At 35.3% G+C, this 22,532-nt stretch overlaps 1 protein-coding gene across 2 annotated transcripts in view; it reads left to right on the top strand.

Moving 5' to 3' along the window:
• Positions 1-22,532, top strand: part of STAG1 (stromal antigen 1) — a 434,712-nt gene that overhangs the window by 101,184 nt on the left and 310,996 nt on the right. Inside the window, exons 2-3 of one of the 2 annotated variants that reach the window (XM_032333865.1) lie at positions 10,439-10,545; positions 20,086-20,197. In XM_032333865.1, the coding sequence (XP_032189756.1) occupies positions 20,169-20,197 (29 nt within the window). In that variant the 5' untranslated portion in view covers positions 10,439-10,545; positions 20,086-20,168. The remainder of the gene's footprint in view (positions 1-10,438; positions 10,546-20,085; positions 20,198-22,532) is intronic. The other variant, XM_032333876.1, reaches the window with a different exon arrangement.

Raw genomic sequence — 22,532 nt, 5'->3', positions numbered from 1 at the left:
TTAAGAGTGGGCATCATAATTTAAACATTTTTGGATACTAACATTGTCTAACACCAGCTTACAATTAGTAGATTTTTAAGTACTGGGGAGGTTATGGAATGGAGGACTCCAAAACAAGATGGTCTTGGCTTTTTAAGTTTGTGGGAGTTTTTCCCCATGAAACTAAGCATATAGAAAACTATTTCAGAATATCTTGTGAAGACTATAGCTTCATCTCTAGCCAGAAAACAAAAATGTGCATGCTGCAGTGAGAAAGGTTTATTATGTTGTTCTTGTTTCAAAATTAGAATTAGTATTATAGAGCCTGTTTTGCAGATTAATGTTGTACAGAGTTAATAAAAGATGGAGACAGTGATTATACAGAAAAAGAAAGGATTAGATAAGGCATTAAAGTTGAGATACACATTATGGTTCAGATTTTAATTTTTAACTTTTGTTTATTTAAAATTTTATTTAATGGGCTAATAGATTCAAATATTTTAAGGGGAGTTGAAAAAAAAAGTTTGGCTTTTAGTGATGTTTTCTTCACCAGATTAAAAAGAATTACCATTTGTGCTTTTGTTAAATCTTAAATTTTTTCTTAGGGCTGTAGTAAGACAATGGTACTTTCAACACTTGAAATAATTCTTTTAAAGACTTATTTATTTATTTTAGAGAGTGCATGTGAGAGCACAAGCAGGGTTATTGCAGAGGGAGAGAACCTCAATCTGACTACCTGTGGAGTGCAGAGTCTGACCAAGGGCTCTGTCCCAAGACCTTGAGATGATGACCTGAGCCAAAATCAAGAGTCAGATGCTTAACTGACTGAGCCACCCAGGTGCCCCAACTTGAAATAACTTTTATATGAAAATCATGGGGCTCTACAAGTTAATTTTTTTTTTAAGATTTTATTTATTTATTTGACAGACAAGAGATCACAAGTAGGCAGAGAGGCAGGCAGAGAGAGAGAAAGAAGCAGGCTCCCTGCTGAGCAGAGAGCCCGATGTGGGGCTCCATCCCAGGACCCTGGGATCGTGACCTGAGCCAAAGGCAGAGGCTTTAACCTGCTGAGCCACCCAGGTGCCCCTGCAAGTTAATTATTTTGATAAGATTTTTTAAGAAGTAAGTTTTTTTGTCTTTGCGGAAATTTCTTTAACAATGGATGTTTATTTGTTTTAGTCAGAGGACATATTTGAAATATTTTTATTGTTCCCCATCTGGAGTAACTAAAATGGTGATATATACTGTTTCACATAATGAAGTTGTTAGTTGTCAGACAATTCTTACTTGTATGAGTCAGTATATTCATTAGGAAAATATTTAAATGAATGTAATTTTTTGCTGGTGAGAAGTAAAATGGTGGTGGTTGAATTTTAGAAAAACTTTAATTTTAAAGATTCACAATGCAGTTTTCATATAAAGCACATGGAAATATAAATTTCAGTTTAAATTTTGACAAACAGCCTATCAGTTTTCTATTCAGTTTTCTGTTTGCACATATTGTTTCTTATGTGTGTGGTACAGTGTGATTTAGTGTGAGGCAACTTTATTTTTTTGGAGTTGCTTTTGACTTGCTTATTTGAAAGGCTGGTGGTACTTTTTTTTTTTTAAAGTTTTTATTTTAATAATCTGGTGCTCATCTCTGTCAGGGTATGCCTTAACCTCCATCCATCACCTATTTCACCTATACCTTTGCCTACCTCTGCACTGATAACTATTAGTTACAGTTAAGAGTCTGTTTCTTGATTTGTCTCTTTCTTTTTTTTTTTCTGTTTTGTTTCTTAAATTTCATGGTTTGAAATCATACAGTATTTGTGTTCATCTGACTTATTTCACTTAGCCTTATACTTTCCAGCTCCTTGTTGCAAATGGCAAGATTTCATCATTCTTCGTGGCTGTGTTATATTCCATTGTGTAAATATAACACATCTTCTTTATCCACTTCAATCCATGTTCATTTGGGCTCCTTCCTATGTTGGCTATTTTAAGTAATGCTGCTATAAACATAGAGGTGTATATATTGCTTTGAATTACTGTTCTTTGTGTTTTTTTCCGGTAAATACTCAGTAATGTGATCATTGGATCATAGGGTAGTTCTATTTTTAAGTTTATGAAGAACTTCCATACTATTTTCCTCAATGGCTGTACCAGTTTGCATTCCCACTAAGTGCATGAGGGTTCCTTTTTCTCCACATTCTGGCCAGCACCTCTGTTTTACTTTAGCCATTCAGACAGATGTGAGGTGATACCTGTTGTAGTATTGATTTGCATTTATCTGATGATGATTGATGTTCAGTATGTTTTCCTTTGTCTATTGGCCATCTGTATGTCTTCTTTGGAGAAATGTCTGTTCATGTCTTCTGACTCCATTTAATTGGATTCATTTAATTTAATTCATTTTGGGGGTGTTGAGTTTTACAAGTTAATTATATATTTTAGATACTAACACTTTATTGCTTATATAATTTGAAGATATCTTCTCCCATTTTTTAGGTTGCTTTTTAGTTTCGTTGATTGTTTCTCTTTGGCATGCAGAAGCTTTTTATTTTTATGAAGTCCTGATAGTTTATTTTTGTTTTTATATTTCTTGCTTGAGGGAGCCTGTCTAAAAGGAAATTCCTATGGCCACTGTCAGAAAAATTTCTACCTGTGTTCTCTTGTAGGAGTTTTACATTTTAAGATCTCACATTTAAGCTTTTAATTCATTTTAAATTTATTTTTACGTATAGTGTGGGAAAGTGATCCAGTTTCATTCTTTTGCATGTTGTTTTCAACTTTTCCCAAAACTCTTTGTTGAAGAGACTGTTTCCCCCCCTCCCCCCCCCATTGGATATTCATTCTTGCTTTGTTGAAAATTAATTGACCTTATAGTTGTGGGTTTATTTTTGGATTTTCTGTTCTGTTCTTTGATATATGTGCATGTGTTTGTACTAGTACCATACTGTTTTGATTACTGCGTCTTTGTAATATAACTTGAAGTCCAGAATTGTGAAGCCTCCAGCTTTGGTTTTCTCTTTCAAGATTGCTTTGTCTAGTTGGGGTCTTTCATGGTTCCATACAAATTTTAGGATTTTTTTTTCCTGTGAAAAATGCTGTTGGTGGGCGCCTGGGTGGCTCAGTGGGTTAAGCCGCTGCCTTCGGCTCAGGTCATGATCTCAGGGTCCTGGGATCGAGTCCCGCATCGGGCTCTCTGCTCAGCAGGGAGCCTGCTTCCTTCTCTCTCTCTCTCTGCCTGCCTCTCAGTGTACTTGTAATTTCTCTCTGTCAAATAAATAAATAAAATCTTTAAAAAAAAAATGCTGTTGGTATTTTGATAAGGGGTTTCATTAAAAGTGTAGGTTGCCTTGCATAGTATAAACATTTTAACAGTATTTGTTCTTCCAATCCATGAGTATGGAATGTGTTCCCATTTCTTTGTGTTGTCTTCAGTTTCTTTCATTAGTATTTTATAGTTTTCAGAGTGCAGGTCTTTCTTTGGTTAGGTTTATTACTAGGTATCTTACTATTTTGGGGGCAGTGAGATAATTTTCTTAATTAAATGATCATTAAATGAAACAATTAAATGAGATCATTTTCTTGATTTCTCTTTCTGCTGCTTCATTATCAGTGTATAGAAATGCAACAAATTTCTTTACACTGATTTTGTATCCTGCGACTTTACTGAATTTGTTTACCAGTTCTAGCAGTTTTTTGTGAAGTCTTTCAAATTTTCTATATATAATATTGTGTCAGTTGCATATAGTGAGTTTTACTTCTAACTTACTGATTTAGGTGCCTACTACTCTTTTTCTTTTTGTTGTCTGATTACTGAGATTAGGACTTTATGTTAAATAGAAGTGGTGAGAATGGACATCTTTGTCTTGTTCCTTACCTTAGGGGAAAGGATCTCAATTTTTCTCTGTTAAGGATAATGTTAGATGTGGAATTTTCATATATGGCCTTTATTATGTCAAGGCATGTTCTTTCTAAACCTGCTTTGTTGAGGGTTTTTATTATGAGTGGATGTTTTACTTTGTCAGATGTTTTTTCTGCATCTTGTGAAATGATCATATGGTTCTTATCCTTTCTCTTGTTGATATGATGTATCATGTTGTTTGATTTATGAATAATGAACCACCATTGCAACCTAGGAATAAAACACACTTGATCATGGTGAATGATTTTTTAAAAATTTTATTTATTTACTTGAGTGAGAGGGAGAGAGCATGAGAGGAAAGAGGGTCAGAGAGAGAAGCAAACTCCCTACTGAGCTGGGAGCCCAATGCGGGATTCGATCCCTTTCTCGATTCCTTTCTACTGAAGGAGTTCCTTTAATACTTCTTGTAGGACTTGTTTAGTGATCATGGATTCCTTTAGTTTTTATTTATCAGGAAACTCTTTATCACTTCTTCTAATTGCTGGGTATTCTTTGTTGTTGTTTTTTGCCCTTTCAGCACTTTGAGTTTACCAAGCTACTCCTTTCTGATCTGGAATTTCTGCTGAAAAATCTGCTGGTATCCTTATGGGGTTTCCTTTAAATGTAACTCCCCCCCCCCTTTTTTTTTCTTTAGTAGTGTACTTCCTTCTTAATTTACAATATGTTTTGGTGTATAGATCTGCTTTTGTTGATTTTGTTGGCGGTTTTCTATGCCTTCTGGATCTGGATATCTGTTTCCTTCCCCAAATGAGGATATTTTTAGCTACTATTTTTTCAAATAAATTCTCCTCCTCCCTTCCTCCTCCTTCTTCTGGGACTTTTGTAATATGAATATTATTATCTTTGATGAAGTCACCGAGTTTCCTAAGTCTATTCTCATATTGCCTAAGTCCCTTTTCTCTTTTTTGTTCAGCTTGAGTACTTTCCATTATACTGTCTTCTAGGTTATTAATTCATTCCTCCTCTTCTTTTAGCCTGTTGCTCGTTACAAGTGTGTTTTTCGTTTATTGGACCCTTTATCTCTGTATTATTCCTTATCTTTCTGTTAATGGTCTCATTGATGATCTCCACCTGTTTTTCAAGTCCAGCGAGTATCCTTATGATTGTTCCTTTAAATTCTCCATTAAGTATATTATTTACATTTGTTTTGCTTAGATATCTGTCTGTGGCCTTGTTCTGTTCTTTCATTTGGAAGAAATTCCTCTGTCTTTTCATTTCATCTAAATCTCTGGGCCTGTTTCTCTCTGTTACGTAAGTCTGTTGTATTTCCTGTTCTTGAGCATAATGACCTTATGAAGAAGCGGTCCTGTAGTGCCCTGCATTGTAGTGTCCCTTGTTCTCTAGGGCACTGCAGTGCATTCTGACTGCTTTATCCTTCAGGCCTATCCTCTGCAGGGGTTCTCTCAGCCTTGTGTGCAGTGTTTAGTTCCTGGCCTAAATGTGGTTTAACTATATGTACTCTGATCTACTTGTGAAATGAGACCTGTGCTGCTGCCACTGGAATGGAGGCTTCACAGAACTCCCAGATTGGGAGATGTGGTGTTGGTAGGGGTTTGGGCCAGTCTCCTGGAGGAGTGAGCCCACTGTGCTGGGACTGAGGCAAGTGTGACTGGGAATGGTAGTTCTTCCACAGTGCTGCGGGATGGGGCTTGGTGTAACCCAGTTAGATAGCAAGTGTCCATGCTATGCTGGTTCCCACAGCATGGCCTTGTGTTTTTGCTGCGGGATGGAGGGCAGGAAATGGCACCTGCCAGTTTTTTGGTTATTTTGTTTTTTGTTTTTTTCTCTCTCCAGAGGGTTCTTCTCAGGGACACATTTGGAGATGAGCAACTAACCTCCCTTCTGTTTCTGTACTGTAAGACCATTGGCTGTTTACCCCTGCCTTTTCTACAAGAGCAGCATGATATCCATAGAACTTTCTCAGGGCCAAGCCCAATGACCTTTGAAACTCCACAGTCTTTAAGCCCTGCAGACTGTCAGAATTTGTGAAATTCGGGTCCTCTCATTTTCCAAGCCAGTTGTTACAGGAATTCATTTTCCCCATGTACTCCTCTGTGTGCTAATTTGTCTCTCTTCCTTCCTGCCCGTTTTAGCAGTCACAGTCCATTTCTCTCCCAAGACATGTCTCCACACTTCCCACCTTCTTTGATGTGTCTTCTTCTCTACCTTTAGTTGCAGAGTTTCTTTTGCCCGTATTCAGGTAGATTACTGGGATATTCAGGATTATTTGATAGTTACCTAGTTGTATTAGTGGGAGTAGTTGACCCCAGAGTCCTCCTACGCCTCTGCAACCATCTTACCCTCTGTCTGAAGAAAAAGTCTGATGGCATTTTTTAAAAAAGATTTTATTTATTTATTTATTTGACAGAGAAAGATCACAAGTAGGCAGAGAGAGAGAGAGAAGTGAGCAGGCTCCCCGCTGAGTGGAGAGCCCGATGTGGGACTCTATCCCAGGACCCTGAGATCATGACCTGAGCCGGCTTAACCCACTGAGCCACCCAGGTGCCCCTGATGGCGTTTTTAATGCTCTTTAAATTTAGAGCATGCCAGTCAATGATGTATTTATTTGTGATCATTATTTGTATGCTTTAACATGGTATAAGATAACTTTGGAAGCTTTATATTTAAGTTTACATTTAAATTATATTTAAATATACATTTACTTAAGTTAAAATTTTTCTTTTACAAATGCTAGTGAATACATATTTATCATGGTTTCTTAAATTTTGATTGAGTTGGATTAATAATAGAGATACGAGTGAATGTTGACTCTGCCACAGATCTGCCCCTACAGTCTTTAAACTTTCATTCTTTCCAACCTACTCTGGTGTTTGATACAGTTCATTTGATTCTTTTCTCTTGCTTCCACTTTGTGTTTATAATTTTGCTGCCCACCCCCACCCCCCACCCCCCCCCCGTGCTTAAAAAAAAGTTTTATTTACTTATTTGAGAGAATGTGAGAGTGAGAGGGCACAAGCCAGGGGGAGCCTCAAAGGGAGCAGTAGAGGGAGAGGGAGAAGCAGGCTCTTTGCTGATCAAGAAGCCTGATACCACCTCAGTCTCAGGATTTTGGCTGGCCTCATGACCTGACCCAAAGGCAGATGCTTAACTGACTGAGCTCGCAGGTGTCCCCAGTTTTACTCCTGTCTGTTAGATTCGTTATTTTGTATCTCACTTCTAATCCTTCATCAAAGGTGTAGTTTGGATCTATCCATTTGATGTTAGATTTTTCTGCCCTTTTCACATAGTATACCTGCCCTAATTGTCTTCCTGAATCCCAGCTCATTACCTTGGCCAGATGCAATACTCTGTAGAAAGAAAAGAGGTATGGATCTTGCCAGAACCTGACTTCCTTTTATGGTTCCAGTGTTTTGTAGATTTCTGAAAGTCAGAAATTTCAGTTAGATTAAAAGATAAGTTATGTAATAGCTATGTAACCAGTTAGAAATCATAATGGGAAAAAAAAAAACCACAAAAACACCCATGCCCAGTAGCATTAAGAACAGACTTACTAATGAATTGGTATATCTTTATGTTTTACAGTTGTTAATTATTAAGCCCCCTTTCTGGGTGCCAAGTACTATACAATTAATTCTTTAGGAACCTAAAGTGAGGGTAATTCTTTCTAAAAGTTCGTAAATCAAAAGAAAAAAAAAAGATCATTAATCTTCTGAAGAGGTAGAAATACCAATGAATCACTGAAAATATGTGGAAAATTGCTGTGAACGTAAAACTATTCTTTAAAAAAAGTTTATTAATTAAAAAAAAAGACTAACATAGAGTGATAAATGTAAGGAACTGGGGACACGTGGGTGGCTCAGTTTGTTAAGCATCTACCTTTGGCCCAGATCATGATCCCAGGGTCCTGGGAATGAGCCTCACATCCTGCTGCCTGCCCAATGGGCCGTCTGCTTCTCCCTCTCTCTGCCCCTCCCTCTGCTTCTGGGTGTGTGCCTGCCCTCTTGCTGTCTCTTTCTCTGTCTCAAATAAATAAAACCTTTTTTAAGAAGGTAGAGAATGAAATAAAATTTGTAACACTCCTAATTACAAAATAATACATGGACACATACAAAATATGTGGCAAAAAGTACTCTCAGTTGTATGTACAAAGTGGTGTGAAAATTTATGAGACCTAACTCTGCCTGGGTTTCAAGGTAAGAGCTTCCCAGTTTACTTCAGGAAGAGTGGGTTGTGTAGCATGAGGTAATATGTACACATACACAGAAATAAGAGAGTGATCTTACAAGAGAAGTAATAAGCATTTTGGAATTAAGACTAGAGTAATCGAGGAGGAACATCAAAGTTGAGATGGTAGGAGAGTGTTAAGGTTCTTGGTGTAATTTCATGGCTTTGGAGTATAAGAAGATAAAATTAGGGGACTACTAAAAGGGAAAATGTGGGTAGATAAGGAGAAGATGTGGAGGCAGCATTTTTGGGAAAGAAGTTGTATACCTTTATTCATGAGATTGCATTTTCAGAGCTTAATGTATAAAGCTTTTGGGAGAGACTGGTTAATATGGAAAAAATTAAAAGCTTATTTTCTATTAATCCAGAGACATTTCATCTGAGTTGTGGGATTTTTATCTGTATATAAGATCATTTATAGGGGCTTTTTCAAATATAATCTTCTGATGTTCTTATATTCTAATCTTCCATTCTGATACACCCTACTCTTTGGTCTCATCCTCTAGCCTCTGCTTGGTCTCCCACTTTCCTACTCTACCAGTTTTAGGTGTCACTGCTAAATGAGTTAACTGAGAATTCAACCCTGACCTATTCTTTTTGGTTTCCTTTTTCTTTTAAAGAAAAAGCTCCTATCTTTGGTTAGTTTGTTAACTGAGAGTTCTCCTCATGTCCAGTTTTGCATTCTCTGCTTAAAATATATATATAGACACACACGCACGTACATATATACATATGTATATGCATACACTCTTCTTGTTAATTCAACAAATAATTAGTAAGCTTTAGGCATTAAGACTATGGCAGTGAAGGAAAGAAAAGGAAAAAAAAATAGTTGCACTTATTAACATTCCTTTATATTTTTATTTGCTCCTTTCTCCTGTAGCTACGAGTTAATATTTATTGAAGAGTTACGGGCATTCTGATTACTCTTCTTAACAATCATTTGAAGTTTTCTTCTTTTATTATTCATCTTTGAGAAATAGGAATATTGAGGCAGAGTAAGTTACAGTTAGAAAGCATATCTGTTAGAAGCCCAAACTCTTAAACCATTCTGCTACATTCCTTTTGATTTGTAAGGTTATATTACTCAGAAATGCTAAGAAGGATAGCGTTTTGTAATATGTTATTAGAAGAGAAAGCAGACTAATGAACCAGCTTGCTCTTACTAGTGAACCTATCTCTCTGCCATTGAGCATATAATTCAATTTTGGTGTAAATTATCCTTCTGCCTCTTTAGCATTTGAAATTTTTAGGTTAATATTTTCAAAAGTTTACCACTTTGCCGTTTCTTGTGTCTTAATGCTACATATTTCCTATTTGGGCCATCTTGTAGGGTGAATGGATATTATCTTGGGTTATTAATTCTATTTTGGCATTCTTTTTAATCAATTAAAAGAGGTAGAAAATCTTTCTCGTTTATAGTTGACCTCTAAAAACAACTTTGGAGTTAGGGGTGCAACTCCTCTCATAGTTGAAAATCTGCGTATAACTTTGACTACCCCAATACTTAACTATTCTTAACCTTCTGCTGACCAGAATCTTTACCAGTAAGATAGTCTGTTAACACAAATTTTGTGTGTTACGTGTTTTCTGTACTATATTCTTACAGTAAAGCTAGAGAAAATAAAGTGTTATTAGGAAAATCATGAGAAGATAAATTTATAGTACTGTGCTGTATTTATGGCAAAAATCCATCTGTAAGTGGACTTGTGCGCTTCATACCTGTTTTGTTCAAGGGTCAACTGTATAATACAGCTAAATTTTACTGGGAAGAGGGTTAAGAACTTTGTTTTCTTGATTAAATGCTACTTAAATTCTGTATAGTATGAAATAGACATGTGTTAATACTGGACAAAATTTTTTCTTAATACCTTTTATTTGCTATTATAAAGAATGGGAACAATCATAAATCCAGTAAAAATAGTAAATGAATATATTCCTTCTATTGTGGTACAGGGCAGAAAACTGTTTGTTGAAAAACAGTTTTAGAAATAATATAATTGTCATTTTAATCATTGCTTTGTAAATCATGTGTATGTGCGTATGCATGCAGATATATATACATGCACATTCACTGTTAAGAGATTTTTCTCTTTTTAAAAAGATTTTATTTGTACGTGCATGAGAGAGACAGGGAAAGAGACAAGTAGACTCTGTGCTAATCATGAATCCTGGTGTGGGGTTCAATCCCATGACCCCGAGATCATGACGTGATCTGAAATCAAGAGTCGGATGCTTAATCTCCTGAATCACCCATTCCCCCACTGCTAAGAGGTTCTTTAGGACAACTTAGATAAATAATTAGGAATGATAAAAGAAGGACCTGAATTAATTAGATTGTATTATATGTCTTTGCAGAATGATTCTTCTGATTAAAGAATAGAATCTTGTACTATACAGATGAAAATGCATGTAATTGGAAAGAAACTACAGCTATTTCTCTTTAACCTTTGTTCTTCGTTCAGGTAATAAAAATTGATAAAAGAGTTTTATGCTAGGAATTGAACAGAGTAGCAGTTATATTCTTTGTTTCCTTTCTCTCATCATTTGTAGCAGTGAGTGCATGACAAACAGATGGAGATACCAAATGTTTAAGAAAGGGCATTGTTCCTCTTATCTCTGTGTACACATGCACTCTTGAATACATGTGCTTAAATCCACATAAAATTATAAGATTGTCCAGAGAAAAAGATATTATAGCATATGGACAGAAATTAGCATCTATTGAAAACATTAAACTGTTTATAAGCTATTTACTTTTTTTTTTTTCTTTTTAAGGACGCTTTTTTTTTTTTTAAAGATTTTATTTATTTATTTGTAAGAGAGAGAGAGAGTGAGAGCGAGCACAGGCAGACAGAGTGGAAGGCAGAGTCAGAGGGAGAAGCAGGCTTCCTGCGGAGCAAGGAGCCCAATGTGGGACTCGATCCCAGGACGCTGGGATCATGACCTGAGCCGAAGGCAGCTGCTTAACCAACTGAGCCACCCAGGCGTCCCAGGACGCTTTGTTTTTAAGAGCAGATTTAGGATCATAGCAAAATTGACAAAAAAAGACACATGAACTTCCTATACCTTTTGTCCCCACATATATACACCCTCCCCACTATCAGTGTCTTGCCACCAGAATGGTACATCTCTTCAGTACCTCACTGACACATTGTTATCCTCCAAAGTCCGTAGTTTGTGTTAGGTTTCACTCTTGGTGTTGTATATTCTGTGGGTTTTGATAATGACATGTCCATCTTTATGATATTATATAAAAACTTTCACTGACCTAATATTCCTCTGTGCTTTTATCTTCCCTTCTGCCCCCTAACTTCTGGCAAATCTAAAATTTTTACGGTTTTCATAGTCATGCCTTTTCCAGAACGCTATGTTGCTGAAATCATATAATATGTAGCAGTTTCAGATTGGCTTCTTTCCATCAGTAATATACATTTAATATTCCTCCATGTCTTTTTCATGGCTTGATAGCCCATTTCTTTTTAGGACTAAGTAATATTTCATTGCCTGCATATACCAGTTTGTTTATTCACCTCCTGAAAGACAGCTTGTTTGCTCCATGTTCTGACAGTTACTAAAGAAGCTGCTAAAAACATCTATATGCAGGTTTTTGTATGGAGATGTTTTCATCTCCTTTGGATAAATACCTTAGGAGCATGATTGATGGATTATGGGCTTTTTTTTTTTTTTTCAAGATTTTATTTATTTATTTGACACAGAGAGATCACAAATAGGCAGAGAAGGCAACAGGCCGAGAGAGGGGGGGAAGCAGGCTCCCCGCTGAGCAGAGAGCCTGATGAGGGGCTCGATCCCAGGACCCTGAGATCATGATCTGAGCTGAAGGCAGAGGCTTAACCCCCTGAGCCACACAGGTGAACTGCTGGATCGTATTTTAAGAGTATGTTTAGTTTTATAAGAAACTACCAAACTGTTTTCCAAAGTTGCTGTGTTATTTTATATTCCTGTTGCTTCACATCCTCACCAGTATTTGTTTCAGTGTTCTGGATTTTTGCCATGCTAGTTGGTATGTAAAGGTAGGTCACTTTTTTTTTTTTTTTAAATTTGCAGTTTCCTAGTGACATAAGATGTTTGAGTATTTTTTCTTGTTTTTCTGCCATGTATCTTCTTCATTGAGGTATTGGTTTAGAAATTATGCCCATATTTTAATAGGTTGGTTTTTTTTTAATTGTTGGGGTTTTAAGAATTGTTTTGTATATTTTGAATGATACTTCAGAAGTTAGAAAGACAAAAATGTTTTTGCAAATATTATTTCCCAGTTTGTGAGTTGTTTTATCATTCTTCTGCAGAGGAGAATTTTAAAATTCTAATGAAGTCCAGTTTGTCAGACAATTTTTTCATAGCTTTACCTTTGGTGTTGTATCTAAAAACTCATGATCATACCCAAGGTGATCTAGATTTTCTCCTGTGTTACTTTCTAAGGGTTTTATACCCTTTTTTTTTTTTTTAAAGATTTTATTTATTTATTTATTTGACAGAGAGCGCACGTGAGATTGCAAGTAGGTGGAGAGGCAGGCAGAGAGAGAGGGGGAAGCAGACTCCCTACTTAGCAGAGAGCCCGATGCGGGACTCAATCCCACCACCCCGAGATCATGACCTGAGCTGAAGGTAGAGGCTTAACCCACTGAGCCACCCAGGGGTCCCGGGTTTTATACTTTGGAGTTTACATTTAGATCTGATTCATTTTGAGTTAACTTTGTGATGGATGTAAGATCTGTGTTTAAGGGTTTTTGTTCTTGATGTTAGTTTTTTTGTTTGTTGACATCTAGTTTCCTATGTTGAAAACACTGTCTTTTACTTTTATCTGTGGTATTATCTTTCCTCCTTTGACTAAAGATTGGTTGACTGTATTTGTGTGGGTGTATTTCCAGTCTGTCTATTCTGTTCTATTGATCTGCTTTGGATTTTGGTATAGTCTTGATTACTGTAGTTTTATAGTAAGTTGGGTAGTGTCATTCTTCTAACTTGGTTCTTCTCTCTCAATACTGTGTTGATTATTCTGGGTCTTTTTGCCTTCCTGTAAACTTTAGCGTCAGTTTGTGATATACACAAAATAATTTGCTGGGATTTTAATTGGGATTGTGTTGAATCTGTAGATCAATTTGGGAAGGACTAATGTCTTCACAATATTGAGTCATCTTACCTGGGAACGTGAAATTGTTATCCACTTATTTAGTTCTTAGATTTTGTTCATCAGAGTTTTACAGTTTTTCTTGTACAGGTCTTGTGCATATTTTGTTGAATTTATACCTGTTTTTTCTCTTTTTTGGTGCCAAGGTAAATGTCATTGTGTTGTCAATTTCAAATTCCAGTTATTCATTGTTTGCTTATATGAAAGGTATTTTATATATTAACCTTATATCCTGCAACCCTACTATAATTGCTTATTAGTTCCAAGAGGGTGGGGTTCTTCTGGGGGAGGGGTGTCTAGTCTTCTAGATTTTCTGCATAGACAGTTCTGTAGTATGTGTACAAAGGAGGTTTGATTTCTCCTTTCCTAGTCTGTGTACCTTTTATTTCCTTTTCTTGTCTTAACTGCTTTTGCTTGGACTTCAGAATAGTGTTGAAAAGGAATGGTAAGAAGGAGTTGTCCTTTTTTTTTTCCTGTTCTTAGTGGGAAAGTTTCTAGTTTCTCACAGTTATATCAGTTGTTAGCTGTAGGATTTTTATAGATGTTCTTTATCAAGTTGAGGAAGTTCTCCTTTATCTTACTTGCTGAGAGTTTTATTAAAATCACAGATGTGTGTTGAATTTTGTGAAAATGCTTTCTGTTCATTTATTGATACTACCACTTGATTATTCTTCTTTGCCTCTTGTGTGATAGGTTTCATTACTTGATTTTCATATGTTAAGTAGTTGTGCATACCTAGGGTAAATCCCACTTAGTTGTGGTATACAGTTCTTTCAGGACATTTAAAATTCTTTTTTTTTTTTTTTTTTTTAAAGATTTTATTTATTTATTTGACAGACAGAGATCTAAAATTCTTGATTTGCTAATATTTTTTTGAGGATTTTTACATCTTTGTGAGAGATATTGCTCTACGGTTTTCTTGTAATGTCTTTGTCTGGTCTTGGTATTAGGGTGACGCCCTCATAGAAAAAGTTAGGAAGTATTTCCTCTGTTTATGTCTTCTGGAAGATGTTATACAAAATTTGTGTAGCTTCTTCCCTAAATGTTTGGTACAATTCATTAGTGAACCCATCTGGGTCTAGTGACTTTTTATCTTGGAAGGTTATTAGTTATTAAGTTTCTTAAAATAGAACTATTCATATTTTTTATAGGTAGTATCTTTCAGGGACTTGGTCTGTTTCCTCTAAGTTATCAAATTTCTGGGAATAGTTCACAGTATACCCTTTTATCCTTTTAATGTCTTCAGATTCTGTAATGAAATTTCTTCTTTGATTTCTCATTTTAGTAATTTGTGTCTTACTTTTTTTTTCTTAATTAGCATGCCTAGAGGTTATTGATTTTTTGATCTTTTTGAAAAAAACTTTTGCTTTCGTTTATTTTCATTGTTGATTCACTGTTTCCAACTTCTTTGATTTCTCCTCTAATCTGCTGCTTGCTTTTGTTCTTTTTCTAGTTTCCTAAGATGAAAACTTATTAAATGATTGATTCTAGATTTTCTCTTTGCTATTGTAGGCATACAATGCTATAAATTTTTCTTTAAGCACTGCTTTTGCTGCACCTACAAATTTTATTAAGTTGTATTTTAGTATTCATTTATCTCAAAATATTTTAACATTTTTATTGAAATTTCTTTGACTTGTTTTACTTAGAAATGTGTTGTTCAATCTCCAAGTATTTTAGGATTTTCAGCTTTCCTTTTTGATGATGATTTCTAATTTCATTGTAGTGTGAAGTATACACTGTATTATTTTTTTTTTTAAGATTTTATTTATTTATTTGACAGACAGAGATCACAAGTAGGCAGAGAGGCAGGCAGAGAGAGGAGATAGGAGGCTCTCTCTGCGCAGAGAGTCCAATGCGGGGCTTGATTCCAGACCCTGGGATCACGATCCGAGCCCAGGGCAGAGGCTTTAACCCACTGTGCCACCCAGGTGCCCCTCCACTATATGATTTTTATTTTTTCAGATTGTTAATTTGTATTTAATGGCTCATAATTTGGTCAGTCCGATCAGTGCTGTAAGTGAGGTTGAGAAGAATGTGAATTCTGCTGTTAATAGATGAAGTAGTCTATTGATGTCAGTTATATCCAATTGATTGGTGAAGTTACTGAGTTTACCTAGGTCCTTACTGATGTTCTGCCTGATACTTTCTAGTTCTGCCCTTAAAAAAAAAAACTCTTATAATTTTGACAAAATAAGGGAAACTGCTCTTTGTACTTCATTTTGAGAGTGAGAACTGATTGGAGAAATGGACGAAGTAATCAGGTCAGCATAGAGAAAAAAAATTCCTCATCATGAGAAGTGTACTTAGATACTAGAAAAAATGCCAGAGAGAGGTGGGGGTGGGGGCAGGTGGAAGGCATGTTCTTTTATGTAGGGTATCTTTGAAACCAAGCTAACTGAAAAAATGGGGAATTTTCATTCTTGAAAATCAAATTTAACACAATGCCTAGCACGTAGGTACAACTCAGTAGATACTTAATTAATGTTGGGTGTCCTTAGTAGTAAGAAAAAAAAGACAATCTGGTTACAACCAGTTTAAAGAAGACGACCTGTAAAAACAGAATAGATTCATATGTGGCCAAGGAGGATTTATAAAATTGATAGAACTTTAGAATAATGTTAGGATGGCTTCTGGAAAATACTAAGTATAAACAAGGCTTTTAAAACTATAGTTAGAACAAAATAATTAGATTTAAGGGTTGGCATAATGTTAAGGGAAAGGCTGGAACTCATCATTTATTTATATCTTCTCCACTGAGGGAAATAGTTCTAAAGCTGTACAGAGTACACAAGGCAAAATGTACAGATTTCTAAGACAGAGTTGGATGTGCTCAGTAAAATGAGACACTCAATGAAAACAGTGAGTAGAGGATAAGAATGCACCGGATTATTGTTCTTAAGTAAAATCTCCATGAATTCAAATTTTCAAAATCTTGCAAATGTTCCCAAATCGTCATTAGACATCTTGGTATATGATCTGAAAGCCTAGGGTGGACTTTCTTTTCAGAGCAAGGTGGTTACAGAGCAGGAAAGGTGTACTGATATGTTTTTCCTTTAAAGGTGTATTGGTATAAAGCTAAATCTGTGGTACTTTAAATAAGCTTCAATATATAGTGAGTATATTTTTATATTTAACTAATTCAACATATACTGGTGAGAGGAGTATATATTGGTACAGTATTTTTAGAGGGAAATTTGGCAGTAAAAAATTGTATGAATGTTTTATAAATGTTCATCACAAGAAATCTGTCCTACAAATACATTTGTGTAGTTGAGAAAGGATAGATGACAGTATTGTATATGGTTGTAAAAAATTAGAGACATGCTAAATTTTCACTGAAAAATGGCTTAAATACTTTTAAACAATCATTTAAAAACATATACATATTAAATAATAATTAAAACAAATGAGGTAGAGTGTCCACAGTGCTTTCCTTAGTGAAAAATGCAGATTGCATGGCAATATATAAAACATACCATTTTTGTGTTTCTTATATAAAATTTTGTAAGCTTGTATGTTTATAGGAATTAGGTAAAATGAATCTTCTGATTTTGTTCTTCTTCCAGGCTTTGGTTCTTATAGTTCCTTTTTCTTTTTCTATTTATTTGAGAATAATTTCAGTAATTTCTATAAAAAATTCTAGTTGGATTTTAAAGAAAAGTGTTAATTTGTATGCAGCATATACCCCCAGTCTCTCTTAAGCTGTCTCTTTTAAGTTAGTCCTCTTCTCCCCCAACCTCTAGCAACCATTGATCTGTTCTCTGTACTTTTCTATAATATCTCATAAATGGAATTATATAGTTTGGAGATAGTCTATGCACTTGAAATTCATAAATGTTGTGGCATGTATCAGTCAGTAGCAGTCTTCCTTTTAATTGTATGGTAGTATTTTTTTTTTAAGATTTTAAAAATTTATTTGATGAGAGAGCAAGCACAAAAGCAGGGGAAGCAGCAGAGAGAGAGGGAGAGAGTGAGCAAGCGAGATGCAGGCTTTCCACTAAGCAGGGAGCCTATGCTGGGCTGGATCCCAGAACCCTGGGATCATGACCTGAGCCAAAGGCAGATGCTTAACCAACTGAGCCAACCAGGTGCCCCTGTTTGATAGTATTTTATTGTATAGATGTACCATATTATATATCCAATCACTTGCTTTAGGCCATTTGGGGATGTTTCCAGTTTTGGGGAATTAAGAATAAAGCTGCTATAAACATTTGAATGTATGTTTTTGTATGAATGTAAGCTTTCTTTTTACTTCGACAAATACCTAAGAGAGAGATTTCTCGGTCATGGTTTATGTATATATAACTTTTTAAGGAATGGCCAGTCTTTTTTTGAAAGAGTTTATTCAATTTTTTCATTCCCTTTAGCCATATGTGAGATTTCCTATTGTTCTGTCCCCTCACCAACACTTGAAATGGTCTTTTTAATTTTAGTCATTCTCAACTCTCACATGACCCTGAGATCACGACCTGAGCTGAAACCAAGAGTCAGAGGCTTTAATCGACTGTGCCACTGGGTGCCCCTCTTTTGCTTTCTTCTTTACTCTCTTGATAGTGTCCTTTGATGTACAGAAATTTTTGATTTTTTTAAAACATTTATTTGAGAGGGAGCATGCATGCGCTTGCGACCAGGGGAGGAGTAGAGGGAGAGGAGACAGAATCCTAAGTGGACTCCCCGCTGAGTGCGGAGCCTACTGGGCGCTTGATCCCATGACCCGTGAGATCACGACCTGGACCAAAACCAAGAGCCAGACTCTCATCCAGCAGACCCATCCAGGTGCCCCCACAAGTTTCTGATTTTGATGAAGTCTGTCTTACCTGTTTTTTCTCTTGCTGCTGTGCTCTTTGTGTCATATATAAGAAATTAATGTCACATAGAGTTTCATGAAGTTTTTGCTCTGTGTTTTCTGAAAAAGTGTTTAATAGTTTTAGCTTTTACATTTAGATGTTTGATCTATTTTGAGTTAATTTTTGTATATAGTGTCTGGTCAGCGTACAGCTTTATTCATTTGTATGTAAATGTCTACTCTTCCTAGTATCATTTGTTCAAAAGACTGTCCTTTCCATGTTGTATGGTCTTAGCTCCCTTGTGAAAATTAATTTGACAGTGTATGTGAGGGTTTATTTCTGGGATCTTTTTCATTGTTCTTTGTCTTTATGCCAGAAACACAGTATTGATTTTTGTCACTTTGTGGTTAAGTTTTGAAATCAGGAAGTATGAGACCTCCAACTGTGGTCTTCTTTTTCAGTGTTGTTTTGGCTTTTAGGAGTCTCTTCCTTGAGATTCCATACAAATTTTGGATGGAATTTTCTATTTCTGCAGAAATGTAATTGGGATATTGATATCCATTGTTTTGGATAGTGTTGACCTCTTAACAATAATAAGTTTTCCCATTCACGAACAGTGGATGTCTTTCCATTTACTGGTATCTTCTTTCATTTCTTTCAGCAGTGTTTTGTAGTTTTCAGTGTACAGGTCTTTCACCCTGGTTGTTTATTTTTTATTACTATGTTTTTAAACAGTTTTTTTTTTTAAGATTTATTTATTTAATTGAGAGAGAGTGAGAGAAAGGGCAGGGGGAGGGGCAGAGGGAGAGGAAGAAGCAGACTCCTCGCTGAACAGGGAGCCTAATGCCGGACTTGATCCCGGGACTCTGGGGTCATGACCCGAGCCCAAGGCAGACGCTTAACTGACTGAGCCACCCAGGGGACCTGGTTGTTTATTTTTAATTATTTTATTCTTTCTGATAGTATTAGAAATCGAATTTTTCCTTTCTTGCCTTCTTGATTTGTTCATTGTTAGTGTACCCAAAAAATCCCCACCAAATTGTTCATAGTAATTTTTGTATCCTGCACCATTGATACATTATTCAGTTCTAATAAACACAGTGGATTTTTGTATGTTATTTGTACCCTGCAACTTTTCTTTACTAATATTTTATTGCTGTAGATTCTCTGAGATTTTCTGTATATAAACTATTATGATGCCATTTGTGAATGCAGATAACTTACTTCTTTTCTGTTTAGGTGTAATTCATATCTCTTTCTTGACTAATTGTCTCTTGTCTCTTGCCAAAACGTATAGTGGTACATTTCTAAGGATGTGGTGAAAATGGACATTATTGTTTTCTTCCTGATTTTAGGAGGAATGCTTTTATTTTAGTCTTTCACTATTGATGAAGCCACCTATGTATTCTTCATAAGTGGCCTTTATCATATTAATAAAGTTCCTTTTTTAGTTTTTTAAAATGTTTTTATTATGAAAGAATATTTGGCTTTTTGGTTTCCCTTGAGATTGTGCCAGATGCTTTCTGTCGTAATTTGAGATGATCATGTAGCTCATTTTTCTTTCTATTAATGTATTAAATTGACCATTGTTTTTAAGTTGAATCACTCTTGCATTCCTGGAATAAATCCCACTTGCCTGTGGCATATATTACATTGAATATGTAGTTGGATTCTGTTTGCCAGATTTTTTTTGTTTTTGTTTTGTTTTGTTTTTAGGATTTTTACATCAGTATGTCTGTTCAGATTTTCTATTTTTCTTGGGCCAGTTTTGGCAGTTTTTATATTTCTAGGAATTTGTTTGTTTAACAATGGGTTATGTGATTTATTGGCATACAACTGTCCATTCTAATCTTTTTATTTTCTGTAAGGTGGATAGCAATATCCCACCTTCACCTGTGAGGTGATGGATATGTTAATTATTTGATGAGGAGGAGTCCTTCACAATGTATATGCATATCAGATCATCACGTATGCTTTAAATATCATACAATTTTATTTGTCAGTTATACCTCAATAAAGCTGGAAATAAAATAATTTTCTTTCTTTTTTTTTTTTTTAAATAACAGGATTGACTTTGAGGTTATTTAAAAAGTTTTGAGTTGGACAGCACTTGGTTCTTTTGCTGCATTGTGGAAAGACCTCTTCAGCAATGATTACTTCAGAGTTACCAGTGTTACAGTAAGTATTACAGTTTTCTAATTTTTTAAAAAAAATACCACATTTTTTGTATATGAAATGCTTTTTTTAATGACACACATCAGATAGGTTCTCTGATAGTTGAGCAGTATGTCTAAAATCAAACAACTATTAGATTGTGTAATTACCATATCTCTGCATGGCCCTTGCTGTAGTAATATCAATATTTTTGTGTTATTGAGCAAAGATGTTACTCTCCTTATCAGGGGTTAGCATACTATGACCCATGGACCAAGGCTGGCATGCTGCCTGTTTTTTATAAAAATTTTTTATAAATTTTTGTAAATTTGTACAGAGCCATTCTTACTCTTTAACAAATTGTTTAACTGCTTTTGTGCTACAAGTTGTGATAGAGAATGAATCGCCTGCAAAGTATAAATATTTTGTTGGGCCATTCCGGTTGCATTGGCATTTTTAGTAGTATCTCATTAGATTTGTTGGAATTGTAGGATGGATCTAGAATTGGGTCTTATTTTGTATTCTTTGGGAAATACAATTAGTGTAGTAGCAGATACTTTCTTTTTTGTAGGTTTCATCAGGATACAAATTAGGAACTTGCATACTGTGATCCTGTATGACAACAGTGGTTTAGATATAATGAGAGTGATCAACGGTTTATGTAATTATTTATATTTGTATTGTCCTGGTTCATTTATATATCTCTTTACTAAGAGATTGTAGGCACCTTTTACCTCATTTTCCGGCCTTGTGTTTTTCCTTCAGGTATCTAAGACAGAGTGTCTAAATGTCTTTACCTGCTTGAAAAACCATCCATATCTATATTCCTTTTTTCCCCCAAATACAGGAGATAAAATTTAAGCCCTTTCTAAGTATTTAACTCATGTCTTAATACTTCTTAACATAGAGATTTTTGGAGGTCTCCACATAATATTTTCTTTCTTTTTTTAAATCTTTGTCCTGCCAGCAGTTCCTACTTAACTCTGCTCTTACCTGGCAAACTCACTAATACTATAGGTCTTAGTTGATGTGTCATGCCTCCAGCAAAACTCTTCTTTCCACTCAGAGTTGGGGTAGGTGTCCTCCTGTGGTTTTGTAATGTTCTTTGCTTTTCTTCTAGTACCATACTTTACATAATGTTTTATAACCCTTGTTTCTGCCTAAACTGCACTTTTTTATCTTCGACTATTAGTTGTTAGGTAGGCCCAATAGAAATATGTCTTTGATTAAATATGGAACAGAGATTGTATTTAAATACATGTTGCATTTAAGGAGAAGTTACATTGACACAATAGTATTTAACGTCATTTTTTTGGTGAGTAACTGAATTTTTCTCGTTAAAATGTAAGCCTGTATTATGATTATGGGTAGTGGATAGTGGTGATCTGTTAGGTGGATAAGTGAATTTTGCTTTCAGTCTGTCAGTGGGAGATTGTACTCTTGGTCAAGTTGAGATCTAAGGAACATATGTTGGGGGCATACAGTTCTCTGAGGATTTTGACAGATATTATAACAGCAATATATTACCTTGTTTATTCCAGCCAGCCAGCAATACCATATCTGCATTTTGTAAGTGAAAGGAAATATGTTTCTTAGTATTTGTAAACTTCAGTTTCCATCATTTGTAGTGAAGACAGTATATTAGAAATTGATCTTGGGGTTCCTGGGTGGCTCAGTCGGTTGAGTATCTGACTTTTGATCTCATAATTTTGAGTACAAGCCCCATGTTGAGCTCCATGCCATCGTTTTAAAAAAAGAGGGAGAAAAAAAATGATCTCTATGATCTCCTCAAAAACAAAAATATTTTGACCCAGCAGTTCTTAATGTTTAGTTCAATAATGATTATTATAAGTAGACACAAGAACTAGTGAATGACATTAAAAAAAAATTTTTTTTGTGACCTTGTTATTTCTTAGCTTATTTAGATAATGTTATCACTGATGAATTTGTCACCTTTGTGGTGTTTACTGTTAGGCATTATGAAATAATACCAGTTACCACATATTTTTATATTCTGCTACATAGTACAGTATCTGAAGGTATGTTAGGTTCTTGAGAGAAAGAGCATGTAGTAGATTTCCAGTCCATGTTTTCATGAAACTTAAATAAATAGGTATTAGTGAAGTAATCACAAATATATAGATCTGCCATTGAGGTGCTGGGATGATAAATTAGAGAATTTTGTGAGAATTTTACCATGAGCCTTGATTTAGTCTACTCTTCTATAGAAAAGGGTTGAGCTTAACTCCGAAGCAGAGGAAAGGTTTGGGAAGAAGAGATCAGAGTATTAATTTCAGATTGAAGGAATGGCGTTTGCAGAGACCCTGAGTTAGGAGGACTCATGGTATGTTTGAGAGAC

Source organism: Mustela erminea, chromosome 1 (genome assembly GCF_009829155.1).
Source record: "Mustela erminea isolate mMusErm1 chromosome 1, mMusErm1.Pri, whole genome shotgun sequence".
NCBI lineage: Eukaryota > Metazoa > Chordata > Mammalia > Carnivora > Mustelidae > Mustela > Mustela erminea.
The sequence above is the reverse complement of the archived record's forward strand: the minus strand, read 5'-3'. Positions and strand labels throughout refer to the sequence as shown.